Source organism: Dioscorea cayenensis, chromosome 15 (genome assembly GCF_009730915.1).
Source record: "Dioscorea cayenensis subsp. rotundata cultivar TDr96_F1 chromosome 15, TDr96_F1_v2_PseudoChromosome.rev07_lg8_w22 25.fasta, whole genome shotgun sequence".
NCBI classification, from domain to species: Eukaryota; Viridiplantae; Streptophyta; class Magnoliopsida; order Dioscoreales; family Dioscoreaceae; genus Dioscorea; species Dioscorea cayenensis.
The window spans coordinates 11100262-11123481 of record NC_052485.1 but is presented as its reverse complement, the minus strand read 5'-3'; the positions used below and the strand labels follow the sequence as shown (position 1 = coordinate 11123481).

Genomic DNA, 23220 nt, shown 5'->3' with positions numbered 1-23220 from the left:
CAGTTTGGGATCTCCTTAAGAATCTCAGGTTCTATCCGGTGAGCTTTGGTTTTGGGTATTCATTTTTTGTTGGAATGTTTTCTGTTTGGTTTTTGATGCGATTTTGGTGTGATTTTAAGGAATAAGGAGGATCTCCAGCTAGGATCTATACTTGAGCCGCGCTCCTCCTCATTTGAAAAAAAGATCATTTGATCTAAAGGTTCTTCAGGTACTTTATGTACAAACTCATCAAGCTACTAATTTTTCCTAAGAAATTTATTCTTTTGGAATATTGATTGTTATATTTATACTAAGAAATTTATCAGATGTTTTGATTGAAAATGGAAAATCAAACATGAGTTTTGCTGTTGGAAGAATTGATTGTAGCTCGAAGATGTGTCTTTGGTTATAATGACCAAATATGTTTAAATACATCACAATTTATAATTAATCAATATAGATAGATAGATATTACAATGAGAGGAAAAACAAAATTCATAATCAATCACATGGAAAATAGAATGGGAATTGTACAAAATGTAAAGAAGCGAAGGAAAAGGTCTGTGATGGTTGCAAGATTAGCTAAAATGGAAAGATCTCCTACAAGCTTGATTTAGACATTTGAAGGGACAATAACTTTTGTGTCACTGCCTCCCCTAGGTGTGCACACTAAAACTACAGCATAACATCACCTCTTTCCATCCTTTGTGTGTGCTTTTTGCATTATAAAGTTGATAATCTTTGAGGAAATTCATGATCACAAAAGGACTATAGAAACAATTCTTATTCCTTGGATTTGACTCTAATTTATGTCACTTATTCCTCATGGCCATGTATCCTTAACTAACATATTTCTAGGTCTTTTCTAATCATAAAATGTTCATATATATATATAATATCTTTTCATGTGCTTTACTTGATTTAAAAGCTAAATGTTGTATTAAGTTAGCAATTTAAAACTTAGTCTAGTATGGTGGGGAAATGAACATATATTAATTGTTTATGCCTAGTGGTTGAATACAAAATGAAACTCTTTGAAATCATTCAGAAAACTTTTCAGCATTTTATCTAATTTCTCTTCAGTTAATCCATTTGTATCACTCAATTTTTCAAGAAACTTGTCATTATTTGAAAAATGCTGCAGTAATCAAACAGTTAAATTTGTTCAGTATTCATATGTATTTGATGAGGATTAGTACTTTAAATTGATATATAATTTACCTCTAACTTTCCAAGGATTGAAGAAACATTTACAATTTTTTTCAATCTATCAACTAGTGTTTTCCCCAGTTCCTCAATCTCTCGTGTGTATCTAAGTGCATTGTAGTTAGCTCGGCACCTTAACTTCAGCACTGATGGAACTGCTAGATTTTTTGTAAGTCGAGAATCAGTGTGGGTGAACCGGATGACCTTGTGCTTCTTTAGATTTTTGTGTAGAGCTCTGTAAAATGAACCCTGTAAAAGATAAAAATCAGTGTGGGTGAATGGGAACTTTCTAATTGCCACCTGAAACTATTTATCAAAATGAAAGAATTAATTTGCTGACCTTAGACCATGAGACAGGTGCCATTGTAAATGGTTTGACTCTTTCATATTTCGGTGGCAGAGACTTCACAATTTCAACATTATCTTTTAATGCATCTATGAAGTGCTTCCAGTTAAATATATCCTTAAAGTCACTGCACAACACAACCAAAACTTAATCAAATTCACTGTAGAAGGCTCCTGTTGTTCAATCAAATGCTTGATATCAGGAGGTGATAAGTGCTTGTGCGATAAGAATACGAAGTGTTCTTTCCTTATGTTGAGCATTACTTTTCTCGGGTTTTAATGCTAATATGGGTGTATTTATGTTACTTTTATGCAGATAGGGTTGCGAGGCAGATTATGAGAGAAAGAAGCCAATGTGGGTGGTAATGCACTAATTTGGAGGAAATCTTGCTAAGTTTCAAACGCGTAGGCATAGGTCAGGTTCCAAATGTAGGAATGTGTGCCAACCTCCTCGTACTCGAGTTAGCACAACTATTTGGATGGGCACAAGGGCAGTCACATTCAAGCAGTCCGACTTGTGCATATAGAACAAGATCTCCACCAACATGTCCGTTATTAAAGAAGCAAGGCGATCCATGACGTAAATGTGTGCCCGTTTGCGTTGCCTTGATGAAAGTATGGATTCGGGAGTATTTCAGGCCGGTACTGTAGCAGGGTATTGTAGAAAATACTATAGCAAAAATACCGCAGCAGCAATAGAGAAAACAGGAAAATAGAGAACCCACACGGGCGTGTGAAAATTCCACACGCCCGTGTGAAAAATCCACAGGGGTGCCCACATGGGCGTGTGGATTCTCGATTCCAGCCCTTTAAAAGCCGATTTCAGCCCCAATTTCCGCATTCTTTTCTCCATTTTTTCCCCAACATGAGAGAGGGCGGCGGCTAGGGTTTTGAGAGGTATTGGCTAGGGCTTTGGATAGGTTCTATGGCTCTGACATCACGCACCGTTTGGAAGAAGGTTAGTGGGAGAGCTTTCGTTGGCACTGATCTAGCGAGGTGTATCCTAGGCCAGACAAAGGGATCCTTACGACGAGTAGAGGACTCTCCACAAGACCACCACCATGACTAACGAGGCGGTTTTCTATGGATGTTTTGTTTTTACATTTGATTTCATTGATTGTATCTAGCTCCACGGAGAGCTAAACCCCTAGTGGGTACTTGGGTATTTGTGAATCCTAGGATGTATTCGTTTCATTGAATCTCTTTATTATGCTTTCAATTAATTAATGTTTATTGTGAGTTCCAATCTTGGAGACTTGATTGTATGAATACTCCCCTAGAGTGACACTAGGTTGAGAGTTCTTGTTGGTAACTCTTGTGAGTGAGTGACGCACCATGAGAGTTAGACTAAGCTAGATTGGAGAGGGTTGAGAGGGTGACTCGAGAGGTAGCGGAGTGTTCCCTTTCCCCTCCGGTGTGATTTATCCTACCTCCATGTTCCAAGAGTTCTTTGCGGCCATAGTAGAGTGAATGGGTTAAGGGATGACCTTACGCTGGGGCTTAGTTGTGAGTGCAACGGAGTGAAGCGTTGAAGTGATTTTAGCACCTAGGGCTTAATTGTGGCTAGGGATTTTTCACCTGGACCAAAGGGTTAGGTTTATACATAGGAATAGGGTTTATCACTTGGAATCCCTAGAGCTCATTGCAATTCTATGCGAGTGCGAGGTTGAGTGGTTATTCAATCTCTCCTCCGGGACATGTATAGAGTTAGGCATGGTTGAACTTAGATTTGGGATCATGTAATTAAGGATTTCCATGACTCATTGTTGCATCAATTAGGAAGTATAATAGAGGGTTCTTGCACTTGAAATGATTGTCCTAGGCGGATCAATATCCGGGTACCCCATCTTTATCGATTGGCTTACCTTCTCCTTTACTTGTGCTCTCTATCTTGTTGCTTTTATTTTCGTTATTTCATATTTTGTCACACTTATCACTATTCATCTTCCACATTAGTTAAGAAATAACTTAAGTGTCTTTATTTCCTACTCTTTGTAGATACGATACCCACTCATCTGGGATTATTACTTCGACACTCGTGCACTTGCGGTTTACACGCATATACGGACGTGTTAAGTTTTTAGCGCCATTGCCGGGGAGTAGGCGTTTAGAGATACTTTGTAATTTGTTTTCTTAGCTATTCATTTATTCATTCTATTTCATACGTTCTTATTCTATCATCTTTCTGATTTCTTTTTCATTCTTTTTGGTTGCAGCTCCAGGTTATGACCCGAGGAAACCCCCCAATTACTGATTGAAAGAGATCCCGAGCTCGAATGTACACTTAGAAGAAAAGGGAAAGAACCTGTACAAGAACAGTCTAATCTAGCTGATTTGGAAGTTGAAGAATATGAAAACATGGCAGAACAGAATGAGCAGCAACGGATATTATCCGATTATACCAAACCTTCAGTATTGAGGACACAATCGAGCATTGTGCATCCCCCGATTACAGCCGGCATTCATCCACATGTTGTAGCAATCCGCACAGTTCAATGGTTTGGCCGATGAGTATCCAAACAGTCATATAGAGAGCTTTCTCGAGGTGTGTGATATGCTGAAGATAAACGGGGTGACGGATGATGCCATCAAGCTGAGAGCCTTCCTATTTTCCTTAAAGGGGAGAGCGAAGCAGTGGCTACACTCATTACCTAGAGCCTCGCTTACCACATGGGAGGAGATGGTAGAAGCTTTTCTTGCCCAATATTTTTCTCCCGGAAAATCCGGAAAGCTTAGGAATGAGATCTCGTCCTTTGTACAGTTGGAATTGGAGTCTCTATTTGAGATGTGGGAAAGGTTCAAGGAGCTCCTGAGAAAGTGGCTGCAACATGGATTTCCGGAGTGGATGATTGTTCAGACCTTTTACAACGGTTTAAATCCGAGTACAAGGAAACTCTTGGATGCAGCAGCAGGAGGTACCTTAGGTAGCAAGACCCTCGGTGAGGCCCATCAACTAATTGAAGAAATGGGGTTAAACAACTACCAATAGAATGCTAGGGAGAAGAAAAAGGTGGCCGGTCTCCATGAGATAGATGCAGTGACTTCGTTGGCTGCTCAAGTAGAATCATTGAGTAAGAAGCTAGATCTCCTAACTTCGAATAGAGTGGTGGCTGTGACTACTTGCACCAGGTGTGGTGGAGGACATGTTCCCTCCGATTGCCCGATCTCTATTGGTGATGCATCTTCGGTTGAGAATGTCGATTTTGTGGGTAATGGAATGAGGAATCAAGGAAATCCATATAGCAATACCTACAATCCGGGTTGGAAGAATCATCCCAATTTCTCGTGGAGCAACCAAGGTCCACAAAAGGCCATAGGGCCACCGGGTTTCCAACAACAACAGCAAGCCCCAAACATGGAAAACAGAGTTTCAAGTTTGGAGACCCGGATGAACGATTTGGAGAAGGCCTTAACTAGGTTTGTGCAATCATCTGATACAAGGTTTCAATTAGTTGAGGCTACACTTCGCAACCACACCGCCTCTTTGCATAATCTTGAAAATCAAGTAGGCAGATTGCGAAGTTCTTATCGGATAGGCCGCAAGGAAGCTTGCCGAGTAATACGGAGATAAATCCTAGAGAGTATGTGAAAGCGATCACTTTGAGAAGTGGTCGTGAGGTTGAGGGTAAGCTTCCGAGTGAGAAGCCCAATGAACACGCACCTGAGGTTATAGAGGTTGAGAAGGGAGCAAGAAAAGATAAGGAGGTAGCACCCCAACCTTTGAGACCAAGAATCTTTTATCCCTCTAGATTGAAGAATGACCAAGGGGATGAACAATACAAGAAGTTCCTGAGTTTGTTCAAATAACTCCACATCAATATTCCTTTTGTTGAGGCATTGGCCCAAATGCCTAAGTGTGCAAAATTCTTAAAAGACTTGTTGACCAACAAGAGGAAGTTAGAGGAGAGTGCTTCAGTGATTTTAGATGCATCTTGCTCGGCGGTTTTGGAAAAGAACATGTCGAACAAGAAGAAAGACCCGGGAAGCTTCATCATTCCGTGTAATATTGGCAATCTAGTTGAAGAAATGGCATTGGCGGACTCAGGGGCCAGTATCAAAGTCATGCCATATACCTTCTTTCAAAAGTTAGGCTTGGGCGAGCCTAGACCCACTCGAATGACTTTGCAATTGGTGGAGCGAACGGTGAGACATCCCAGGGGCATCATCGAAGACGTGCTTGTCAAGGTGGAAAAGTACATTTTTCGGTTAACTTTATAGTGCTAGACATCGATGAGGATGCGGATGTACCCTTGATACTTGAGAGGCCGTTCTTACGGACCTCCAAGGCATTGATTGACAAGGACAGCGGAGAGATAACTTTGAGAGTTGGAGATGACAAGTTCACATACCGCCTTGCTGAAGCCATGCGGCATTCTCTTGATTTCGATGATACTTTGTATTTTCTAAACGCTACTGATGAGATTGTTGATATATACATGCATGAAATGTTCAACCTGGATTCATACGAAGGCTTGTTCGACCAAGAGGAGGACAATGAAGAAGTAATTATGCTTGGTTCGATGGAAGAAGTACCATCTACCCCGGGGATCTTGAAGAAGGTGCTCCAGAAGATGAAGAGGGCTAGGAGACGCCACCGGAAATGCTCTAAGGCTGTTGGAGACGTGCGTGAACCGAAGAAGTTGGATGAACCATTGTTAGGTGGTCCCAAGCCCAATAATTCACCCTCTACCCTCAAGAGATTTTGCTCGTCGTGCTTCCAAGCCATGGGTAAGAGGGCAACTTTCATCTATGAACCCCCGTGAGGTAAGATAAGGTACATCAAGCTAAGTGACATTAAACAAGCGCTTCTTCGGAGGCAACCCAAGTGTTTACTATTTTCTTAATTTGGTAGTTTAGTGTTGCTTGAATAAATTGTTGAGTGTTGGTGTCTTGATTTTTATATACTTGTGCTGCAATTTTATTATGGGTTTTAAATTGTCATCGTGTGTTTTTAAGTGGATTTGGCGAAGTTGGGTCGTGTGAGTTATTTCTCATGTTTTTCACTAGTAAAATTTGCATATTAGGGCAGGCTCTGAGTGTGTAAACATGTTCAGAAATTTTTTGCAGAGCCTGCAGAATTTTCTAAGGCATCCAGAGAAAACACATGGCCGTGTGGAATTTCCGTACACCCATGAATTTGCATTGCGAGCTCATCCAGAGAAGGCACAGGGGCGTGGACTCGTGAACGACTATGCGATTCTTGCACGCCCGTCGGTAATTTCCGCACGGGCATGTGAATTCCTACAGAGATTGGCAGATTAGCCCGAGAGCACACAGGGGCGTGGACTCGACCCTGTGGGCGACCTTGTGAAAATCACACGGGCGTGGGCAATTTCCGCACGCCCGTGCGAATCTCTGCAGAGGAGCTCTCTCCATATCGAGAAGGCACAGGGGCGAGTGCTTGCCCCTGTGAGTTGGGCCTGTGAATGTCCATGCCCGTGTGGAATTTCCACACGGGCGTGCAGAACACTTAGCAAATTTTCATGGATGTCCGGAGTTGCCACAGAGATGTGCGGCTGCCCCTGTGGGTCGGGTGCACGGGCGTGGGTATTTTCCGCATGCCTGTGCGAGAGCATTTAGAGGCAGTGAGTATTTTTCTGAGATCACACAAGGGCATGCATCTGCCCCTGTAAGGCTTTCCTGTGGAGACGCACGGGCGTGGGTAATTTCCGCACGCCCGTGCGGATGTATAGAACGCCAAGAGACGCGAGTCCTCTTAAAAGGATTATCGTTTCTCTTCACCCTCATATCCTCCATTTGTCTAAGAGCACTCCTATATTGTTTCCCGACCTTGTATCGCCAATTTGGAAGGATTTTGCTTGGTTTTCCGGCCATTTTTCAAAGCTTTCTCATCTCACCTCGACGGTAAGCCCTATCTTTGATTTCATTCACAAATTCATGATTTTCATCGATGAAACGAGTCAATAATGCTTCGTTTCTTCAATTAGAATGTTTATTTATATTTAGAATGATGTAGAAGCATTATAATGGTGCATTTGGGGAGTTTGAGGCATGGTCGTGCGTTTGTTCAAACCCCGTGGATCCACATGGGCGTGCGGAAATTCCGCACGACCGTGTGGATTTTTGCAGCTATGTTTAATTAATTTGTTTGATCGATTCTCTTTTAATTTTTGTAGATTATGACACCTCGGTCAATGAAGCAAGCTAATAAGAGACCGCGAGAGTCGTCTCCTGAGTCTGAGAGCATGAAATTCACCATCCCCGCGCACCAGGCTCAGTTTGAGCGTTTGTTGAGACTTTGGTTCGGACAGACTCGGTTCTTAGACATGAGCATACTGAGAGATTTACAGTAAGGAGACGAGCTCGCCGATGAGGTTAAGGATCTCATGTCGGTGGGTGGTTGGAGGCGGTTGTTGTTGATTAGAGAGTCTGCCATCCGGGAGCTTACACTGGAGGTTCTGTCGTCATTCGAGTTCGACAGATCCTATGCGAGATTCGACGACCTCGACATTGTTCAGTTCATAGCACTTGGACATCATTATAGTCTGAGTATCACTCAGTTCTCAATTCGGCTCGGCTTGTATGAGGAGGCATTTACAGACACTAAGGAGTACTCTCAGTTACCGACAAATTATCATGGAGCCCTGACCCCACAGAGAGCTTATAGAGCATTATGTGGTCAGGGCCAGTATGAGCCGGGGGTGTCCAAGGCCACGTGCCTTTCTTGACCTACGTACCAATATCTACATGCCATCATGAGCAGATCGGTGAATGACCATGGTGATAGCGCTGGCGTTCTGAGCCCGCAGGAGCTTCTGTACTTGTATTCGATGATGCAGTGCATACCGATCCATCTAGCGCACATCGTCGTTGAGTACATTCGACATGAGGGCCACTATGCTAGATTGGGAGCGATCTTCTCGGGCCCTTACATTACGAGACTAGTTTCGGGCATGGGTCTTTTGGGCGCGATTCGTGGGGCCTAGAAGATGAGTATACCTACGCCCTTGAGCCTGGAGACGATGAGATTGATGGTCATGGTTCGCAGGGTTCGCACGAGGGTTTATGCTCTGGTTCTACCAGCCCCAGAGATAGCCGAGGAAGAGGGTGATGATGCTGAGGCTTCCCAGCCTGCCCCGAGCCTCAGTCAGCACCTATGGAGACTGAGGCGCCTCCGGTGATAGAGGACCCACCCCCCGTGCGCATGTTTTCACCATCTCAAGCCTATGATCATTTTGAGAGCCTCGAGAGCCCTGTGGGGGTGATACGAACAGAGGTAGCAGAGGCTCGAGTAGAGATTGCCAATATTAGGGCTGCGTAGGTCGCACAGTATTGACAGGGCTCCCCATAAGTGCACGGAGTTATCGAAGTAATAAATCCCAAGTGAGTGGGGTATCGTATCCACAGGGAAAAGGGAATAAAAATACTTAATTTGCTTCTTACCTATATGAAAGAATGAATAGTGATATGTGTGACAAGATTCAATTCTCAATAGTAAAATAACCCGAAAGTGAGCAAAAGTAAAGGAGAAGATAAGGCAATCGATAAAGATGGGGTACCCGGGTATTGATCCGCCTAGGAAAATCGTTTCAAGTGCAAGAACTCTCTATTATGCTTCCTAACTAATGCAATGGTGAGTCAGGGACATCCTTTAATGCATGGCTCCGAATCTAGGGTTAACCAAGCCTATTCCTCTACATGTCCCGGAGGAGAGGTTGAACAACCTCTCAACCTCGCACTCGTAAGAAGGATTGCATTAAGCTCTAGGGATTCCAAGTGTTAAATCTCTTCCTAATTGTAGACCTAACCCTTGCTCCAGAAGAAAGGTCCCTAACCACAATTAAGCCCTAGATACTAAAATCACCTCAACGCTTCACTCTGTTGCACTCGCAACTAAGCCCTAGCGGAGGTCATCCCTTAGCTCATTCGCTCTATTATGGCCGCAAAGAACTCGAGGAACGGAGGTAGAATCTATCACACCGGGGGAGAAAGGGGACGCTCCTGTACCTTTCGACTCACCCTTTCAACCCTCTCCAATCAAGCTTTGTCTAACTCTCGTGGTGTGTCACTCACTCACAAAGGTTACCACATGAATTCTCAACCCTAGTGTCACTCTAAGGCAGTATTCAAACAATCAAACAATCAAATATTCAAGATTGGAACTCACAATAACATCAATTAATTGAAAGCATAATAAAAAGATTCAATGAAACTAATACATCCTTGGGTTCACAAATACCCAAGTAACCACTAGGGGTTTAGCTCTCCATGGAGCACAATACAAACGATAATGAAATCAAATGTAAAAGAAAATAATCCGTAGTAAAACCCCCTCGATAGTCGTGGCGATGGTCTTGTGGAGAGTCCTCTACTCGTCGCAAGATCCCCTTGTCTAGTATATGATACGCTTCGCCGAATCAATCCAACGGAGGCTCCCTTACCAACCTTCTTCCAAAGAGATGACAATGTCGGAGCCGTAGAACCTCTCCAAATCCCTAGCCAATACCTCTCAGAACCCTAGCCGCAACCCTCTCTCAAGTTGGGGAAAAGATGGAGAAAAGAATGTTGAAATCGGGGCTGAAATCGGCCTTAAATAGGGTTGGAAATCAGGATTCCACACGCCCCTGCGGATATTCCACACGGGCTTGTGGAAATAATGCACGGGTGTGTGGAATTTCCACACGCCCGTGTGGCTCCTCTGTTTTGCTCCTTCTTCGGCCGGCTGTGAGCGATACCTGCTATAGTGATTTGTTACAGTGATTTCTACAATACCCTGCTACAGTAATTTCCGAAATACTCCCCGAATCCATGCTTTCATCGAGGTAACGTAAATGGGCACATGTTCACGTTGTAGATCATCTTGGTTCTTCAATAAACGGTCACGTTGGTGGAAATCTTGCTAAATATGCACAAGCCGGAATACTAGGATGTAACTGCCTTCGTGCCCCTCCGAATCATTGCCTTAGCTCGAATACAAGGAGGTTGGCACACATTCTAGCATTCTAAACCCGACTCATGTCTCTGCGTTTGAGCCTTCTCAAAATCTCCTCCAAATAATGAGTAAAACGATCTACAATGGCTTCTTTTGCAAATAATCAGCCTCACAAGCCAACCTGCATAAAAGTACATAAATACACACGTATTAGCACTAAAACCTGACAAAAGTAATGCTCATCATAAGGAAAGAACCCTATGCATTCTTATCGCACAAGCTCTTATCAAGTATATAGAGTTTATGGCATGTTTCGACACATTACAGTTGATCTTAGAGCGAGACGTCAGCTCATCATTTGTCCTGCAACCGAGGACTCCTCAGGCTCCCTCGGCATCTCCGGCACCTCCATCCCCTATTCCAGCACCAGTTGATCCACCATGTACTTCATCATCATCATCAGCAACAGCAGAGCTAGAGGACAACATCGACACTTGACTTTATATTTTATTTTACTTTTCATTTATTTTACTTTTGCATCTTGTTTTGGACTTGTACACTCAGAAAGGACTCTCCTTCTGAGTTTATCTTTTATTTTGTTGTCTCGAGTTGTATTCACTGCTTCATCTTTTATATACTCGAGTTGTTTTATTTTTATTGAGCTTCACTGAACCCCCTTGTGTATACGTGCAGATGGTCTTGTCATCATGGGAATTGAGACTTTGTCATTGGCACGACCAAGGTGTTTTGGCACTTGGCCATGTGAGCTTCACAACCCGTTGGAACAACACTCCCAAGAACTTAGCTCCATCAAATGCAACACTAGGAGTCAGGGGAGTATTGTTTTGATTGCTTCCCCCACTCTAAATTCAATTGATTTACATTATGAATGAGCTTGCATGCGTACATTGGGGACAATGTACAACTTAAGCTTTGAGGGGAGTTTCATAGTGCACGCATCTCTTTTATAGTAGTTTTTGATTGATATACATGCTCCCATAGCCAATGGCGGTTCACCTTAGTTGCATTGGTTGTAGTCTTAAGTTTAGGAGATTTTTTTTAACATTGAATGTTTTCATGCTCTAGTTTTTGCATAAATTTCTAAGATTTTTTGCCCGATTGACACTTGTTGCACTACTCACTCTTTGAACTTTTTTGGAAACTCATGTTTGATGTATAAGGGACTAGTTATAGTTGTTTCTTGTGTTAATTTTGAAAAAAGAAATGGAAAAAAATGAAAAGAAGGAACAAAATAGTTTTATTATTTATTTGTGCTTGTTGGGTGGAAAGAGCTACCACCTATGATGTATGAAGCTACTCTCATAAGTCGGATACTAGTTATGCCCTAATGAGAGAAAGAGCTATCTCATAGGATGAGTGAAAGCTACCACTCCGGTAGAAAGGGCCACCACTTCGAAAGTGTGAAAGCCACCTTAGCGGCCGCTTTGGAAAGGGCTACCTTAGAGGATGTCTGAAGCTACTACCATTTTTGAAACTTTTGTTACTATTTGTAGATAAATAAGTCCCTTATACTTAGAACAGTGAGTAGTATACTTTGGGTTGTTTTGAGTGAGTTCACACACTTACACGGTTTCTGGTTTGTTGTCCTTTTTGATTCAAGTTTTTAGCTAGAGCATTGATTTTTCGTATTTAGTGTTGAAATTTTCCTTACTTGTAGAATGCTCTCTTTGTATGCTTTGGTGAATATAATGACAAGCACTTCCAATGTTTCCTTCATCTATGCATATAATGTTTTAATATTTGCTTGACGACAAGCAAAAGCTTAAGTGTGGGGGAGTTTGATAAGTGCTTGTGCGATAAGAATACGAAGTGTTCTTTCCTTATGTTGAGCATTACTTTCCATGGGTTTTAACACTAATATGGGTGTATTTATGTTACATTTATGCAGATAAGGTTGTGAGGCCAATTATGAGAGAAAGAAGACAATGTGGGTGGTAATGCACTAATTTGGAGGAAATCTTGCTAAGTTTCAAATGTGAAGACATAGGTCGGGTTCCAAATATAGGAATGTGTGCCAACCTCCTCGTACTCGAGTTAGCACAACTATTTAGAGGGGCACAAGGGCAGTCACATTCAAGCATTCCGACTTGTGCATATAGAACAAGATCTCCACCAACATGTTCGTTATTAAAGAACCAAGGTGATCCACGACGTAAATGTGTACCCGTTTGCGTTGCCTTGATGAAAGTATGGATTCGGGAGTATTTCAGGCCGGTACTGTAGCAGGGTATTGTAGAAAACACTATAGCAAAAATACCGCACCAGCACTATTTACAGTCGGTCGAGAATACAGGAAAATAGAGAATCCACACGGGCGTGTGAAAATTCCACACGCCCATGTGAAAAATCCACAGGGGCGCCCACATGGGCGTGTAGATTCCCGATTCTAGCCCTTTAAAAGCCGATTTCAGCCCCAATTTCCGCATTCTTTTCTCCATCTTTTCCCCAACATGAGAGAGGGCGGCGGCTAGGGTTTTGAGAGGTATTGGCTAGGGCTTTGGAGAGGTTCTATGGCTCTGACATCACGCACCGTTTGGAAGAAGGTTAGTGGGAGAGCTTTCGTCGGCACCGATCTAGCGAGGTGTATCCTAGGCCAGACAAAGGGATCCTTACGATGAGTAGAGGACTCTCCACAAGACCACCACCATGACTAACGAGGCGGTTTTCTATGGATGTTTTGTTTTTACATTTGATTTCATTGATTGTATCTAGCTCCACGGAGAGCTAAACCCCTAGTGGGTACTTGGGTATTTGTGAATCCTAGGATGTATTCGTTTCATTGAATCTCTTTATTATGCTTTCAATTAATTGATGTTTATTGTGAGTTCCAATCTTGGAGACTTGATTGTATGAATACTCCCCTAGAGTGACACTAGGTTGAGAGTTCTTGTTGGTAACTCTTGTGAGTGAGTGACACACCATGAGAGTTAGACTAAGCTAGATTGGAGAGGGTTGAGAGGGTGACTCGAGAGGTAGCGGAGTGTTCCCTTTCCCCTCCGGTGTGATTTATCCTACCTCCATGTTCCAAGAGTTCTTTGCGGCCATAGTAGAGTGAATGGGCTAAGGGATGACCTTACGCTGGGGCTTAGTTGTGAGTGCAACGGAGTGAAGCGTTGAAGTGATTTTAGCACCTAGGGCTTAATTGTGGCTAGGGATTTTTCACCTGGACCAAAGGGTTAGGTTTATACATAGGAATAGGGTTTATCACTTGGAATCCCTAGAGCTCATTGCAATTCTATGCGAGTGCGAGGTTGAGTGGTTATTCAATCTCTCCTCCGGGACATGTATATAGTTAGGCATGGTTGACCTTAGATTTGGGATCATGTAATTAAGGATTTCCTTGACTCATTGTTGCATCAATTAGGAAGTATAATAGAGGGTTCTTGCACTTGAAATGATTGTCCTAGGCGGATCAATATCCGGGTACCCCATCTTTATCGATTGGCTTACCTTCTCCTTTACTTGTGCTCTCTATCTTGTTGCTTTTATTTTCGTTATTTCATATTTTGTCACACTTATCACTATTCATCTTCCACATTAGTTAAGAAATAACTTAAGTGTCTTTATTTCCTACTCTTTGTAGATACGATACCCACTCATCTGGGATTATTACTTCGACACTCGTGCACTTGCGGTTTACACGCATATACGGACGTGTCAGGAGGATGTTTGGTACCTTGGATCAGTCCAGAAGGAATCATGATCTAGAGAAAGGAGAACTAGGGTGCCATTCATCATCCTTGCCACAACAACCATGTCACTTATTTGCAGAGGAATGGACATCAAATATTAATTATATAATGTCACAACCTAAGAGTATACATATATATGAACTGGTTAATTTTCCAGTGATCTCGCCCGCATTCTCATTTGATTCTATCCACCATTTGCACGAACTAGAAGGTAACCATCTGAATTAGTACCATTCCCTGAAATTCGAGGAAGTTAACATTAGATTAGCTTCAGTAAAAACTGTATGTACAGTTTCAGATTGACATGTAGCGTACTGAAATGGTTTCTTGGTCATTGAATACACTAATAGTATCCATTGTTGTTGGGCTTCATCTAAATCTCAAGAACTTGTACAGAAGCACGTGTACATGGTTTTGATTACAAACCTGTAGAAATACATGACAGTAAAACAAAAGTTTGAGTTTTCTTCAACAATGAACTTTGTTGGACATTCTTACAATAAGTATTTCTGGAGGCATTAAAAAATCAGCTGAAAACTAGAGAATCAGTGCATGCAATATGATTTGGAATGAGAGTTGAGGTTTCATCTGCAGAAAAAGACAACATACATTGTGATCAAATTACATTAAAGGTTATATTTCTGCAGAAATAATACCTTCTGAGGATCATATGTGATGTTCTTGTGACTATGCATTGATTTCGAAGACGATCGATATGAATTCACAGAATGAACAAGAAGAACAAGAACAAGCAATAATCATTTGAGAATTTGAACCATCTCTTTTGCTGAATTTTAATTCATTCTGATATCATGCACTGATAATTATATATTCATATCAACTTTTGTTTAATTAAGTTATAGATTAGTGATAAGATCACCTTTAGTTAGTTTGAAGTAATGATTGTATGCCTAGAATGCTAGCTTGGTTCATAAGAACTTTATTCATAGCACCATATTGGAAAAAAACAATAAATTAGTGTTTTATATATGCACAGTAAAAACTGTATGTACAGTTTCAACTTCTTTGGTTTTAAGTTTCATTACTAACTCTTCTTTTGCTCTTGCTTCCAATCTTAACAAGTGTACTTTTTGTTAACAATGGGTAGAATCATAGCTGTGATACAATACCAAAAAAAATATATATTTGAGTGCTTAGTTTTATATTAATAATTTAATAAAAATATAAGTCATGTGTTTTAGGAATAATATTCATTATCATTCTTGTTGATGGTTGAAAAATATAATAATAATAATTATTTATTAATTTATATTAACAACAATGAGCTAGATTTTTGGCCAAGTTGTTATTAATTTGAAATTAAAAAAAACTTATGTTAAAAATTCAAGTAAGAACTGATGTAACATGATATGTTAACATACAACATATTTTACAAATATATATGCTATAAAGTTAAAAAAATATAAATTCATGTTCTAGGTCATTGTAATAAACATTTTTTTTTTCTAAAATACAAATATAGTATTGGATATTTAAAATACATTCAAACACAAAAGAGCTATATGTATATATATGTATATATATATATATATATATATATATATATAATGATAAAGCTTCAAAATAAAGCAAGCAATCAAGAAATAATTAAAAGCTATTATAAGTGAGATAAATCAAGATTATAATACTGGTTCTCTTACAAGTTATAAGAAGCCAAATCGGATAATCCCACTTAAAGGCATTTATTTGTAACAGATATTATTTTTAATTTATTTTTTTTTTAAGTAACTAATGTGAACAAACCATGAGATCAAATCCCACTTTCAAGAATTGCTTCTTCTATACTTGGTACAAGTTTGGTATTAAACCTGAATTTTCTTGTCTTGTCTTGTTTAACTGTAATCATCATCATCATTTTTTTTTATAGTTTTTTGTTATCTGCTAAAAATGATCAGCTAGGAAATGATTAGTTCATCACTTCATCCCCAAATTTTGTGGATGTAAAAGAGATTAATTCTTACAAATCCAATTGAATCCATTAATCTGAAAGCAAAGAAGTGATTAGTGCATCACTTCATCCCCAAATTTTGTGATATCTTTAAGTGATTTGCTTGGCTTGGTCTAAGTTTGATTATATTTTATTGTGTTATTTTTTTTATGGTTTTTCTTATCACGAGCTATTTGATTGTGCAATGTAGGTGGTGATTTAGGGTTTAAGTGAGTCTAATTCAAGAGAATTTTCTTAGATTTGATTTGAGGATGAAAGGCAGTTAATTCCCCACTTTGTTGGTTTAATTGGACCTTCCTTCTTAGTTTGGAATTTGGTTTTTTTTTCCTTTTGATGTTGGTCTTGTTCCTTAAATTTGTAGCATTTTTTTAGTTTCATTTTGGCATGGAGGGTTGATTGGATTTGTTTTTGGTTAAAATACCAATTAAAGTTGACATTTATAGGTTATCAATTGAATAGTTTCAATTTAGTTTAAAACCTTATATTTCTTAATAGTGCCAAATTTAAATTAGTTTTATATTATGCATTGTATGGGGCATACACATACATAACATTAGTTGCAAGGTAGGATTTCTCTTTTATAATAATCAATATTTGTAACTATCCAATTATTATTTTTTATATATTAAGCAGAAATGAATAAGAGTTGGATGCATAAATCAAGGTTGAGCCAAGAATATGAACATGGAGTGGAAGAATTTCTTAAGTTTGCATTCGATAATGCAAGCCAAGATTGTATTATTGTATGCCCTTGCGTAAAGTGCGTAAATATTCATTGGCGAACCCATGAAGTAGTGTTTGAACATTTAATATGTGATGGAATTCTACAAGGATATACATGTTGGTTTTTTCCATGGAGAACATGTTTCATCACCCACTGATAATATAACAACCACTTTCACAGATGCTTCAATTTTAAATTCTCAGAACATAACCCCTTAAGTCAGGAAAGATGGCATGGATGAATTGTTAAGGGATGCTTTTAATATGCATCAAGTTGATCAAGAGACTTCAGATCCTAATATCTGTGAAATTGATGTTGATGTGAATGTCGGGGATAGAACTTACAGGGGGGTAGATGAAGAACAATCTTCAGAGGAAGCTGCAAAGTTTTGCAAGTTGTTGACAAATATGAATGAAAACCTTTATGAGGGTTCAAAGCATTCAAGATTGTACTTCTGTGTTCGCCTGTTTCATCTGAAATGCATGTGTTGGATGACTGGAAAAGGGCTCGATCTTCTGATTGAATTTCTAAAAGAATTTTTTCCCTTAGTTGCTATTCCTAGAAGTAGTCATGAGTCCAAGAAAGTCATCAAGGATTTGGGTCTTGGGTATGAAAAAATTCATAGTTTCCCTAATGACTACATGCTATATTGGGAGCATAATGAACATCAACAATCTTTTGATGTGTGCGGGTGTTCTCACTGGGTGTCGAATGATCCCAAGCATTCTTTGGATGATGATGGTGATATCATTCATAAGAGACCCGCAAAAGTTTTACGGTATTTTCCTTTAATACCACGGTTGTAGAAGATTTTCATGTCTTCGAAGACTGTAGTTGATATGGTTTGGCATGCTACCGGCCGAACAAATGATGGCTATTTGAGACACCCTGCCTGTAATACCCTGAACCTGTGGATAACTGTTGAAAAATATATTCAGGGTATTACTACAGTTGCAGTAAGAATTTTCTACAGAGTAATCTTGTTGAGAAACCCCAAGTGGACAGAATAAGGACTTAAGTGTAAAAGTTTTTAAAAGATTTTGGGTTAAAGAGTAATAGAAAAAGGATTGATATGAAATGCTTGTGAAAACTAAGGACTGAAAGGTAAGTTGAAGGGATCATTTGGAAATATTGTGTTATAATCCAAGGACCATTGGATAATTTGAAAGGACCTTTTGAGAATATTATTTTATAATCCAGGGACCATTTGTGAGTTTTTCAGGGACTGGTTTGTAAGAAGTTAAGTTTTTGAGGGACTAAAAGTGAATTTCGGCTGAAGAGTTAATTGAGAAAAAAATCTAGACTTTTTGATGATTGTTCATCTTCTTCTCCACCATTTTTGCTACTGATAACCCGAGAGTTAAAAAGAGAAAAGAGTGAGAGAGATTTGGAGAGAAATTGGAAGAGATAAAAGCTTGGTATTTGGAGAGAAGAATGGATGAAGTATTATTTGGTAAGTATTTTTGATGATTTATTTGTTGGTATACTTGAATGTATGTGTGTGTATTTTTGGATTGAGAAATGTAATTTTTTTCTTGAGAAAGAAGAAGGATTTATGATGAAAAAAATGATGAGTTATTGTTAATAAGAGTTGTTGCTTCGATTTTTGGTTGGAAAAACACTTGTATTTGAGTTGGAATTTGCTTGAAATGGAGGGTGAGTTTGCGAGTTCTTGTAGTATTCTCTGTAGCACGAGATTAGGGTTTGGTTTGATTAATTAAGTTGATAATTATGATGATTAGGAGGTTAATGATAATGGTTAGATTGAAATGGGTTGAGTTAGTCCAATTGATTTGATTAGATCAAACCAAGTTGGATTGAATTGATTGAGTTGAATTGATTTGGTTGAGTTGAGTTGATTTGGTTGAGTTGGGCTTGATCAAATCAAGTTGAGATGGAGTTGGGTTTGGTTCGAGTTGATTTTTGGGTTAAGGGGTTTTTGGAGTGAACCAAGTTGGTTCAATGGATTTTTGAATAAGAATTGAGTTGGTTCAAGCTGGTTCGGGTGAAATTAAGTTTGGTTCGAGTGCAATTAAGGTTGGTTCGATTGATTCAGAGGTGTTTAGCTCGGTCGAGTTTGTTTAAATACAAGCTGAAAGGCAATTGGACTATCTAGGTCGGGTTTTAACCGATTGGAGTGAGTGGGCCCGATAGAGTCTATTATTGTTTCTTGTATTTTTCTTTTTGAGTTTAAATATGTTATTTATTTTTTTATTATATTATTACATTAGGGTGTTGTTCGGGTCTTGAGAGGGAGTTCCGGATCTAGGAAGGAACCCAAGGACACCGGGTGAGTTGGTAGTGGCTATTATTTTTTTAATATTAATTATTATTATTATTTTTGAAATAATTGTTTAATAACTAGTATTTTGGAAATAATTATTTAAGTATTTCATTTTATCATGTTTAATTTTCATGTATAAGGTTAAAATATATGTATATTTACTTGCCGTTGATGTTCACGACAATCGTATTGATACATCGGTTTCAGTATAATTATACGTATTTGTGAATAGTGAAAAATACATGTATATGTGATTTAATTATTCAATTCATGTATTTATTTTTTTGATGGTTATATATGCTTTGATTTGGAATGATTTGTGAAATCATGTGAGCGTTTTTAAAATGTTTTACAGACTAATATTTGTGGAATTGGTTTTCATTCTGGAATAGGAATGGTATCATGGATCTGGATTTTCTTGGTTTTATGCGTTGTTATACTTTTGACATTGGCTTTGTGGAAATGATGTTTATTTTTACGTGATGTGAATGCTTGTCTCGGATAAGGATCCTATGATGTGATTTATCTGATTGTTTTATTCTTTGTATTTACATGTTGGTTTTGGATGGTGACGGGCGGGCTGAGGCCCGACTCTCTGCGATAGTGGGTCCCCAGGGCCGACCTTTAGAGGTGGCGTGGTGGACTCGAGTGTTGATTTGTCCGGATCGGTGGGAGGCGTAGAGCCACGATTGGATTATACATCGGGATCCTAGAGTCGCCCACATGGGACCCGATGGGCCCGACGTCGAGGTGCGAGACCTTGGCGGCTCCCAACCTAGTCGCGACGGCGGCTAAGTGGGGAGAGTTTTTCCAGTGTGGAATTGAGAATGGATTTTTATATTACTTGTTATTTTTGGGTTGTGATGAGGGGCGAAGCCCGTGTCAGCTCTTAGGAGGCGAGTCTCTCACAACAATTTGGATTTTCTTAGAAAATTGATTTGATATTGATTTGTGATGAATTTATGTTTTTGTGATGAGGGCGAAGCCCATGTGTCAGCTCTTAGGAGGCGATCTCTCACAACAATTTGGATTTTCTTAGAAAATTGATTTGATATTGATTTGTGATGAATTTATGTTTCAAAAAGTTCTTTAAAAATGTATTTTTGCTAGAATTACGGTATTTTTGGAAAAGTTGGAAATTATTTGAGAGGTTGGTATTTATATATTTTTATATATCTCTGTATTTGAATATTTGAAATTATTAAGCCACTACCGACCAGCCCCTAGATGTCTTGTATGCTGCGAGAGCAAGACCCTAGATTGACTGTTCAAGTTTAGAGCTAGTCGGGGGTTAAGTCCAAGGCTATGAGTGGGTCCCGTACTTTTTCTTTATATTTGTTGGTATCGTGATCTTGTAGCGGTTGTACCCACAAATTTGAGTTATTATATTTGTTGTATTTATGTATTTGAATCCTGCAGTTGGTGTAAAGTTATAAATTGTAATTTGTAACTTTCGATTTGGTTTCTGAGAGGTGTCGGGGTTTCAGTTAAAAGGAATTTTTTTAGCGATGGGTGCCAGCATTTACCTCGGTAGAAGGGGTGGGTGTGACATCTTTTTGGTATCAGGTGTAGGTTGAGATATCACTGGTTGGTAGAGATCGCGGGTTGTGATCCGAGCCCTAAGTTTAGAAGTCGTATCTAGACTTAGAGGGTTAGTAGTGATTAGAGCGAGAAAGTTAAGGGCCCGGTAGAAGTATTTAGAGTCTCCCGATCGGGTTAAAAACCTAAGTTGCAAATTGGGATTGAGGACGGATAGTAGGTTTTTGACATTTGAGGCAATTTGAGTAGTGTACTGTGATCAGGATCATGTGTTGAGATATTTGTCGGAATTGGTTTTATTCAAAATGAGTTAACTTAAAGATGCGAAAGAAAGGTGTTTGGCGTGCTTTTTATATTGATACATAGTGATTTGTAGTGTGATTATTTACTATTGAAAGCGGTTGTAGCAAGAAAGAGCGGGTCTTGGGCCGGTAAGTGAAATCGATGATATCGAGTTGATGTATGCTAAGGAAATTTCGAGGACGAAATAAGGAGGAAGGATTGTAATACTACTGAACACATGGATAAGCGGTTGAAAAAAATATTCGAGGGTATTACTACGATTGCGATAGAAATTTTTCTCTGAGTAATCTTGTTGAGAAACCCCAAGTGGACGGAATAAGGACTTAAGTGTAAAAGTTTTTAAAAGATTTTGGGTTAAAGAGTAATAGAAAAAGGATTGATATGAAATGCTTGTGAAAACTAAGGACTGAAAGGTAAGTTGAAGGGATCATTTGGAAATATTGTGTTATAATCCAAGGACCATTGGATAATTTGAAAGGACCTTTTTGAGAATATTATTTTATAATCCAGGGACCATTTGTGAGTTTTTTTCAGGGACTGGTTTGTAAGAAGTTAAGTTTTGAGGGACTAAAAAGTGAATTTCGGCTGAAGAGTTAATTGAGAAAAAAATCTAGACTTTTTGATGATTGTTCATCTTCTTCTCCACCATTTCTTCTGATAACCCTGAGAGTTAAGAGAAAAGAGTGAGAGATTTGGAGAGAAATTGGAAGAGATAAAGCTTGGTATTTGGAGAGAAGAATGGATGAAGTATTATTTGGTAAAGTATTTTTGATGATTTATTTGTTGGTATACTTGAATGTATGTGTGTGTATTTTGGATTGAGAAATGTAATTTTTCTTGAGAAAGAAGAAGGATTTATGATGAAAAATGATGAGTTATTGTTAATAAGAGTTGTTGCTTCAATTTTTGGTTGGAAAAAAACACTTGTATTTGAGTTGGAATTTGCTTGAAATGGAGGTGAGTTTCTGCGGATTCTACTGTAGTATTCTTGTAGCACCGAGATTAGGGGTTTGGTTTGATTAATTAAGTTGATAATTATGATGATTAGGAGGTTAATGATAATGGTTAGATTGAAATGGGTTGAGTTAGTCCAATTGATTTGATTAGATCAAACCAAGTTGGATTGAATTGATTGAGTTGAATTGATTTGGTTGAGTTGAGTTGATTTGGTTGAGTTGGGCTTGATCAAATCAAGTTGAGATGAGGTTGGGTTTGGTTCAGTTGATTTTTGGGTTAAGGGTTTTTGGGACTGAACCAAGTTGGTTCAATGGATTTTGAATAAGAATTGAGTTGGTTCAAGCTGGTTCGATTGAAATTAAGTTTGGTTCGATGCAATTAAGGTTGGTTCGATTGATTCGAGTGTTTAGCTCTGGGATCGAGTTTGTTTAAATACAACCGAAAGGCAATTGGACTATGCATGGTCGGGGTTTTTAACCGATTGGAGTGAGTGGGCCCAATAGAGAGTCTATTATTGTTTCTTGTATTTTCTTTTTGAGTTTAAATATGTTATTTATTTTTTTATTATATTATTACATTAGGTGTTGTTCGATCTTGAGAGGGAGTTCCGGATCTAGGAAGGAACCCAAGGACACCGAGTGAGTTGAGTAGTGGCTATTATTTTTTTAATATTAATTATTATTATTATTTTTGAAAATAATTGTTTAATAACTAGTATTTTTGGAAATAATTATTTAAGTATTTCATTTTATCATGTTTAATTTATGTATAAGGTTAAAATATATGTATATTTACTTACAGTTGATGTTCCCCGACAATCGTATTGATACATCGATTTCAGTATAATTATACGTGATTTGTGAATAGTGAAAAATACATGTATATGTGATTTAATTATTCAATTCATGTATTTATTTTTGATGGTTATATATGCTTTGATTTGGAATGATTTGTGAAATCATGTGAGCGTTTTAAAATGTTTTACCGACAATATTTGTGGAATTGGTTTTCATTCCTGGAATAGGAATGGTATCATGGATCTGGATTTTACTGGTTTTATGCATTGTTATACTTTTGACATTGGCTTTGTGGAAATGATGTTTATTTTCGTGATGTGAATGCTTGTCCTGGATAAGGATCCTATGATGTGATTTATACAGATTGTTTTATTGCTGTATTTACATGTTGGTTTGGATGGTGACGGCGGGCTAAGGCCCGACTACTGCAGTAGTGGGTCCCCACGGGCCAGCCTTTAGAGGTGGCGTGGTGGACCTGAGTGTTGATTTGTCCAGATCAGGTGGGAGCGTA

At 39.0% G+C, this 23220-nt stretch overlaps 1 protein-coding gene and 1 non-coding gene across 2 annotated transcripts; both read right to left on the bottom strand.

Moving 5' to 3' along the window:
* Positions 1 to 985: 985 nt before the first annotated feature.
* Positions 986 to 14200, bottom strand: LOC120277691 (O-fucosyltransferase 19-like). Its single transcript, XM_039284544.1, has 4 exons — positions 14121 to 14200; positions 1526 to 1658; positions 1201 to 1434; positions 986 to 1117 (listed from the first exon to the last, which is right to left on the bottom strand). Exons 1-4 carry the CDS (start codon positions 14198 to 14200, stop codon positions 986 to 988), a joined length of 579 nt encoding a protein of 192 aa, XP_039140478.1.
* LOC120278283 lies at positions 4259 to 4365 on the bottom strand. The gene has a single exon (XR_005541622.1). It is a non-coding gene; the product is annotated as a small nucleolar RNA R71 (small nucleolar RNA).
* Positions 14201 to 23220: the final 9020 nt, after the last annotated feature.

Bases quoted from the DNA above. Each gene is read 5' to 3' on its own strand.
- LOC120277691 (XM_039284544.1), bottom strand. From the start codon at position 14,200: ATGGTTGTTGTGGCAAGGATGATGAATGGCACCCTAGTTCTCCTTTCT. The intron at 1,659-14,120 runs GTACCAAACATC...TGTGTTGTGCAG, and splicing joins TCCTTCTGGACTGATCCAAG to TGACTTTAAGGATATATTTA. The intron at 1,435-1,525 runs GTCAGCAAATTA...TATCTTTTACAG, and splicing joins CACCTGTCTCATGGTCTAAG to GGTTCATTTTACAGAGCTCT.